The 7,944-nt window shown below is 36.1% G+C and overlaps 2 protein-coding genes across 2 annotated transcripts; one reads left to right on the top strand and one right to left on the bottom strand.

The window, feature by feature from the left end:
- Positions 1-359: 359 nt before the first annotated feature.
- LOC145620638 (pyruvate dehydrogenase E1 component subunit alpha-3, chloroplastic-like) lies at positions 360-2,921 on the bottom strand. The gene is made up of 3 exons (XM_081675339.1): positions 2,510-2,921; positions 1,417-2,194; positions 360-981 (listed from the first exon to the last, which is right to left on the bottom strand). The coding sequence occupies exons 1-3, from the start codon at positions 2,771-2,773 to the stop codon at positions 704-706; spliced, it is 1,320 nt and encodes a 439-aa protein (XP_081531465.1). The 5' UTR covers positions 2,774-2,921; the 3' UTR covers positions 360-703.
- Positions 2,922-3,747: 826 nt separating this feature from the next.
- Positions 3,748-7,944, top strand: LOC145620781 (putative ribosome-binding factor A, chloroplastic). Its single transcript, XM_081675490.1, has 4 exons — positions 3,748-4,140; positions 5,484-5,657; positions 6,204-6,390; positions 7,620-7,944. Exons 1-3 carry the CDS (start codon positions 3,805-3,807, stop codon positions 6,339-6,341), a joined length of 648 nt encoding a protein of 215 aa, XP_081531616.1. The 5' UTR covers positions 3,748-3,804; the 3' UTR covers positions 6,342-6,390; positions 7,620-7,944.

Raw genomic sequence — 7,944 nt, 5'->3', positions numbered from 1 at the left:
AAAATATTTTCATCTCAATACAGATTGATAAGACCTTTGACCAATTAGCAAAACCTAAGTTTTTGGGCCCAAGTATTTTGTCTTACTTGGAAGTAAATACTAAATAGGTGCCAAAACTGAAATTACTTGGAAGTATTTTGTCTTAATTGTTGACTACTATGAGTCTATGACTAGTAGTTGTTAAAAATTCTAAAACTTATTGTATCATTGAAGGCATTTTCCTCCCTAAGATGACCTTCATGATGTGACTAAGAATTCACAATAACGTCAATAATAGACAATTCCAATTCCAATAAATTACTTGTCAAAAAAAAAAAAAAAAAAAAAAATCCAATAAACTAACTGAAAATAGAGGATGGAGAAAACTTTGGGCTTCCACTCTTTAGTGGGCCAAAACAAGTATGAAGTTACTAAAACATTCTTGATAGAAATAGAGTTTAGCGGTCCAGAGTAATTAGAGGCCATTAAAAGCAGCTTACAATCCGTGGTAAAGCTTTCAACAGTTTCAAGTATTGGTTCCACTCGACCAAATCGAAGTCCAATAATAACCGAAGTGATCCAAAATAAATTATACATTTGACCCGTGTGGATACACTTGCGCTACATAAACCATTATCCGGTATTTAGACTCGATCAGAAGCCGACCATAGACCCAATTCGACAACTCTTCTTTTATAATAAAAGTATAATAACCGAAATAAAGTTAGACTTGGGCAGTGCCTTGTGTGAAGTTTGGATCTTCACATTTGTATTTACCATCAGGTCCAATTCCGAATCCCTTTGGATCCGCAAACACATTCTCAAGAAGTTGGCTTCGAAGTGGAGCAGGGCTTTGATCTGCAAAGTCAACAGCTTCCTCAACTAGTTCATCTATCTTCTTCTCAATTGCCTTGAGGTCAGCTTCACAGGCTAACTTGCTCTCAATTAAGTACTTTTTCAAACAAGCTATTGGATCTCTAACACTGTATCGAGCCTTCTCAGCTGCCAACAAAAGTGAATCATGTATGTTGTCAATTGCAAAATTATTTGATAAAACATATATACAAAACTACTCCTTCCGTTTTTAAATAATTGCTCCATTTCTCCACACACGGAGTTTTAGGAGAAATTGGAGAAAGTATTAAAATATGGAGGTAGTGGGGTTGGTGGAAGAATAAAAAATTGTAAAAAGCAAAAGTAGTGGAAGAATTTAAAGGAGAGAGAATATGAAATTAATAAAATGTGATATTTTTTGGGTCCACTAGGTGAGAGAAATGAGTTAAATATTGTAAAAACTTTCCAAATAAGAAAATGGAGCAATTATTTAAAAACGGCCAAAAAAAAAAAAAAAAAAGGAAAGTGGAGCAACTATTTAAAAACGAAGGGACTATTAATGTAATCCTGCAAGTTAAAAAAAAAAAACAATGAAGAACTTACCAGGGTCACGAATGTCATCAGAGTCTGCCAAAGAGTGTCCTCTAAACCTGTAAGTTTCACATTCGACGAGGGTAGGACCTTCTCCTCTCCTAGCCCGGTTAACAGCCTCCTTTGCCACTTCCCTAACCTTCAAAACATCCATTCCATCAACATGGTATCCTGGCATCCCGAAAGCAGGTCCCTTCTTCCAAATCGCGGGATCAGAAGTTGCCCTTACATGGGACATTCCGATAGCCCACAAATTGTTCTCCACTACAAAAATAATGGGGAGTTTCCACAATGCAGCCATGTTCAAACACTCAAAGAATTGCCCATTGTTACAAGCCCCATCTCCAAAGAACGCAACTGTCACATCATCACACTTCTCCTTAAGCACTTCTCTCTTATACTTGCTCGTAAATGCAGCTCCCGTGGCAATAGGAATTCCTTCCCCAATGAAGGCAAAACCGCCTAGAAAGTTATGCTCCTTGGAGAACAGGTGCATAGACCCTCCTTGCCCGCGACAGCAACCAGTGGCTTTACCAAAAAGTTCACTCATGACAGCACGAGCAGGGACACCCTTGCTAAGGGCATGAACGTGATCACGGTAAGTACTAACTACAGAATCTTTTCGTGATAATAATTTGATAAAACCAGTTGAAATAGCCTCATGCCCATTGTATAAATGGACAAATCCAAACACTTTTCCCCTGTAATACATTTGGGCACACGTATCCTCAAACATTCTGCCCAAAGTCATGTCCTCATAAAGCACCAAACCTTCCTCTTTAGTTATCAACTACAAACAATAATCACCAACAAATACAAATTCAACCATCAAAACTCTTTCCTTTATAAATTGTAACAGTAACATGATCATATATCAAGTTAAACAAATTCTGATCACAGTTAACAAAAAATATAATATATACACAATGACATAACATAAATGCCGTTCATAATATCAAATCATGACATTAATCAAAACAAACACTCAAATTAGCTAACAACTGGTCATAGTCACAACTTTCACGAATCACATTATTTTGTTTTCGAAAAAAAATGAAAACTGAAAACAAAAAACGATAACGATAACGAACAGGCTGTAGATTACCTGATTTGAAGGAGAAGCAGCAGATTTGGACTTCCTTTCCTTAACAACCTCAGAAAAGGCAACAAAAGTACTGGAAACAAAAGAGGATGAAAAGGGCATTTTCGAAGAAATGCAAAGTTTTTTAACAGAAGCAAGAAAAGATGGTTGGAAAGATTTAACTGGATCAAAGAGGGGTTTGTCATTGGACCTATTGTAAGTATAATTATAATTAATGGAGTGTAAGATTTTGGGAACAGCCAAAGCTGAAGACATGATGATTGACATTTGATTGAATGTTAAAAGGAAATTGAAAATGTAGGATTTAATGGGTGAATGAACAAATCAGAAAGAAAATGGGGAAGGAACAAGAAAAGGGTGGAAATTTAAGGGAGAATTAAAAGGGTGGGAATGTTGTTCACCCGCAAAAATTTAAACAAGTAGGCGAGGTAGTACAAGTTTTGATTTGACTCAGGAAGAATTTATCACCATAACAAGTTATGGTCCAAGGATTTTAGTAGTACGAATAGTCGAATACTTGTGTTTGGGCCTTTTGGACTTTTCCGATTCAAGTTTGATTATCAGTTAGGAATTTATTTTCGCGTAAACACACTTTTGTTAACGCTACACCTTATTTAAAACTTTCAACTCCGTACTTTCTTATTTAGGGCTTGTTTATTATAATTTTTTATTTTCCATTTTTTTTATTGGAAATTCTCTTTGGTTTAATCTATGATAAATGGTAAAAAAAGGTTATATCCAAAATAACCGAAGTGAAATCCAACTCGATTGAAATCCGATAATAACCGAAGTGATCCAAAATAAATTATACTTTTGACCCGTGTGGATACACTTACACTACATAAACCATTATCCGGTATTTAGACCCGATCAGAAGCCTCCAACTCGAATGAAATCCGATAATAACCGAAGTGATCCAAAATAAATTATGCTTTTAACCCGTGTGGATACACTTACACTACATAAACCATTATCCGGTATTTAGACCCGATCAGAAGCCGGCCATAGACCCAGTTGGACAACTCTTCTTTTGTAACAGGTATAATCTATAGGAATAAGGTAGACAAGTGAAAGCCTAAATGAGTTTCAATTTTGTAACATGGGCTTGTCATAGAGAATCCTAACAAAATTTGGTCCATGAAAAAACAACATTCAATTAAAAACCCAAATCTTTAAAATTCTATCTCTTTACTTCAAACACCAAAAAAAAATGGCTAACAGATGAAACAACAGCAGAATCAGCAGCAAAGAAAAAAAAAACAACAACTGAAAAGAAGAAGAAGAGTAAGAGAGAGAAAATGACTCATCTTCTTCTCCTACACCATCTCCCTTACTTCCCACCATTATCATCATCATCAAAGTTGTTTTCAATGGGGAAATCAACGGTTGGATTGTGCAGCAACAGGAACAGTTTTCGTGTACCTGAGCAACAGAGAATGAAAACCATAAAATGTATGGCAAATCCAAGAAGAGTAGCAATGGTTGCTAAACAGATAAGAAGGGAACTTTCAGATATGTTGCTGACCGACACCAATTTGCAATACGCTGTTCTGCCCGAAGCTGCCCTTGGTGCTGACCGTTATCTCTCTTCTGTTACTACCATTAGTGATGTTGAAGTTTCCGCAGATTTGCAGGTCTTTTTCTGTTCTTTGCAATTTGTTTTTGCCTTTAATTTTGCCCCTTTTTGGTTGATTTTTGTTTTGAATTTCTGGGTTTATTTTTATTATGCCTGTGTTTTGTGGAATGTTTATGATTTGGTTAATAGTGTTTTGTGATTATTGGGTGTGGGTTTGAGGGAATTAGAGTTGATATTTAAGTTAAAAAGTATATGCATTTTGTTGATATATGCTTTGGATTGATGAAGAACAAGGGTTAGAGGAAAATAATGCTAGATACTTTCTTCAAGCATTGTACTAAATTTGTGATGTATTAGTGAAAATTGGAAAGTGACATATGGAGCTGAAACTTGGTTACTCTTATTGGGAGTGGGTGCTTGAGCAGACGTATTGCGCGCGGCCGTGTTGTGTGAATTTTGCAAGTTTGGGTCCGAAAAGGGGTATTAATGTCAATGCCTATGTTGGAATGATGATTATTGAAAAGGGGTAATTTGAGTAAATTGAAGTGTTGAGTAATGTGTTTTGATGATGATAACCTCTACGCTATGGGATCCTAGTTTCTGCAGCATGTTTGTGGTATTTGCGCGCGTTGGATGTAATAGTCCAATAATTATGAAAATTGATCATAGCAAGAAAGAAATGTTGGTAGAAATTAGCTCATATGGACACATGGTAAACATCTGCACAGCCGCACTGAGCCTTGGGACGTTATCTACTCTGCATGGGTTCCTAAGATCCTAACCTACATCAACTTCTGTATGCTAGAAACTTGATAGGAATTTTCTGTGTGAGCTTGATTTCCAAGGAACTCATAGTTCTTTTACCTTAACTTGGATAGACTTTTACCTTCTTGCTTCTGCATTGATAAACTTTAGAGCTGAAGCCATTGCAGTATTGGTTAATCCTTTTTAATTAATTGCGTCAAAGATGTATGAGATTTTGTACACTCTGTTGCTAGATTCTTAATTTGAATTGGTCACTGCAAATTTTGTATGCGAAAATCTTTGATCACCCATGAGCTTTACCTAAATTATTTGTGCTATCTGCCAAAAAGTTTCCAGTTAAAAGCTATTGATCTTCTGATGTTTGAGCTTTATCATAAAATCCATTGATTAGTTTGTCACTTGCATATCGGATTTTTCATCAGATTCAGTCGCTAATCTTCCTTGGCCTTGTTATATAGACTAAGGAACCTTCCTTTATTGTTTGTTCCGCTCCTTGTACAGTTTATTAGGTCAGGCTTTTGGTTTAAAGTAATCTCCTTGTTGTATTGACAACTTTCATGCTAATCATAAGCATGGAAACTTTGAGCTGTTACAATAATGTTTACTGTAATTTGATGTAGTTTCTTTACATTCTAGGTTGTCAAAGTTTATGTGTCGATTTTTGGTGATGAAAGAGGACGAGAAGTTGCCCTTGCTGGCCTAAAAGCTAAGGCAAAATATGTGCGAGGTAAACTTGGAAAGCGTATGAAGTTGAGGCTGACTCCTGAAATTCGCTTTCTAGAGGATGAATCTTTAGAACGAGGAAGTAGGGTAAGAGCTCAAATTTAGTTATGTTCTTACGTATTATCCGCCGAACTGATGAATAATTTTTTAGTGCCTTCAAACCTGGTCTTTCTTTACTCCTGTTTAACTTCATAATAGTGATAATACCCTTTCGATGGTGATATTCCTTGTAAGTCTAAATGTGAGCTGAGTATCTCTTTATATTATTTCTTCAGACTATTATGTATTTATGTATACAAAGATAAGGTTGATAAATGAAGCTCTTCTGAACTGAAATATACGAAGTAGATAAGTTGCTGTATCTTGATAGACTGTTTCATTCTCAGAGTTTAATTGGTGAGAATCTTGCAATTACATCTTATAGAGCCTAGAGAAAAATGTGAATAAGTTTTGTGGATGGATCTATGAGGTCATGCACATGGTATATTCACATAATCATGTCTCCCTACCTTTCTGGATGTTTATACCTTTTGTCTTTAATTAAGCATAGTTTTACCTCCACCCTTTGGTGTTGGTCATTTTGGCAGACAACACAAGCATATAAATGTTCTAATCTTGAATTTGACTTTTCAGGTTATTGCGATATTGGATAAGTTAAAGAATGAGAATGAGCAGAAGGATGCCACAAGTCCTGAAGAAGAGGAAGATCCGCCTTCTGATGATGATAACTGGGAGGACGACAATGATGAAGGCATCATCTATGTCAGATAGATATTTCTTGAGATGTGGTGTTGCTTCAACTTTGCTCCATTGCCCTCAGGTTAGGTCTCTCATTGCGTTTGTGTCCATTACTGCTTCAGTTGGACTGAACAAGGTTTCCGTTATTTTCAAAACAATCTTTAGTGGTTAGTGCTACAAAGATCTTCAAATTGATTGCATCTAGTATTACAAATTTACAATGTGATGATATTCTGACCAAAATTAAACTTTAACTGTAATCTAATTCTAAATACTACTCTCAGAGGAAAACAGGGTTGCCTTGATATCAAGGATTTAGAGGGTTGCATTTGGTTGGGACTTGGGAGAAAAATCATTTTCAACTTCAAGTTTTCTATTTTCCTTGGTTTAGTTTGTAAAGGGATACTTATTGGAGCTATTTTTATTTTCTTCAAGGGTGGCCAATATTTATCTTTTATAAAAAACTTTTCTCTTTATCTTTCACCTTTATCCTCTCCTCCCTTCTAAATTGTGTATGTGGACCCAAACAAAGAAAAATGACGTTGAATCTGATTTCTGTGGAAAATAATGAAAATTCAGTTTAAGATATATTCCTCTGTACTGAACACACCCCTTAATTGCAATTTTGTACCAATTATTGCCCCCCGACTCTTTTGGTTTATAGGGGCGAGAGAGGGGCAAAGAGAATTAGAGACCAAACAAACAAAAAGCTCATTCAATTAGAGCTTCATGATTAACTCTGAGGTTGCTTGAAAGTCCGGACAGCCCAGGTCAGGTCTCTTAGTGAGAGCTAACTTGAACTCCAACCAACCAGGTCAGGTTTCTTTGTGAGAGGTATATTGAACTCCAGACCAGTAGACAACCCATGTCAGGTTTCTTGTTTTAACAGTTATTGAGTAAATGATAAAGAGAGCACCAGAGGAGTTTTGTAATAAACCTACTTTTGTTGTGTTAAGTGGTAGCCTCAAGCTCTCAAGTGACTTGTATAGTTGTATTTGGGATAAGAAAATGAGGCAAATTAATGAGTTATCCGGAAAGCAACAGAGGAAGTTCTGCAAAATGTCTCTGTATTTTGTCATGGTTAGAAGTTAGTCTCATAATTTGAAATAGAAAATGAAACAGATTTAGCGTGGAAGGTTTTCATTTTTGTTTGAGCAAAACATGCTCTACCGAAGCACTTGATTTTTTTGGATAATACAGCATTGACAATTGTTTCCAAATATCCGTTTCATTATGTTTTCATTCCTTCATTACCTCTTCACTTTTCCATCACTACTTCCTGAATTTCTTGCTGTGCCATACATGTCGCAGGGCCACAGAGAAATAGTTCCTGCGATAGGGGCTTTCCAAAAAAGTCTTGTGGCTAAGAGGCTTCTTGCATAAAGTCGTGCTTGCACCAGTGAGCGAAGTTAGACAGAAGTTTGATTATAGCATAATCTCAGTATGTAATTCCTAGCAGAGTTGGTTCAAAGGTGTGGCACTGATTTTGCTAACAACTTCCAAAGGAAATGCCCCTGTAAATATATAGAGCCTATAATGAGTGTTAAATATGCTCTGTATGTATTATGCTTCTGCATCTCTGATTCTGATGAAATAATGATTAGTTTCTCTTGTTCAACTAGAAAGTTTTGTTCAA

The sequence above is a fragment of the Chenopodium album genome, chromosome 27 (assembly GCF_948465745.1).
Source record: "Chenopodium album chromosome 27, dcCheAlbu1.1, whole genome shotgun sequence".
Lineage (NCBI taxonomy): Eukaryota > Viridiplantae > Streptophyta > Magnoliopsida > Caryophyllales > Amaranthaceae > Chenopodium > Chenopodium album.
Note: the sequence above shows the minus strand (reverse complement) of the source record. Positions and strands in the feature narration are given on the sequence as shown.

Bases quoted from the DNA above. Each gene is read 5' to 3' on its own strand.
- LOC145620638 (XM_081675339.1), bottom strand. From the start codon at position 2,773: ATGTCAATCATCATGTCTTCAGCTTTGGCTGTTCCCAAAATCTTACAC. The intron at 2,195-2,509 runs GTAATCTACAGC...TATTGTTTGTAG, and splicing joins CTGCTTCTCCTTCAAATCAG to TTGATAACTAAAGAGGAAGG. The intron at 982-1,416 runs GTAAGTTCTTCA...TTTTGTTGGCAG, and splicing joins TGATGACATTCGTGACCCTG to CTGAGAAGGCTCGATACAGT.
- LOC145620781 (XM_081675490.1), top strand. From the start codon at position 3,805: ATGACTCATCTTCTTCTCCTACACCATCTCCCTTACTTCCCACCATTA. The intron at 4,141-5,483 runs GTCTTTTTCTGT...TTTACATTCTAG, and splicing joins AAGTTTCCGCAGATTTGCAG to GTTGTCAAAGTTTATGTGTC. The intron at 5,658-6,203 runs GTAAGAGCTCAA...TTGACTTTTCAG, and splicing joins CTTTAGAACGAGGAAGTAGG to GTTATTGCGATATTGGATAA.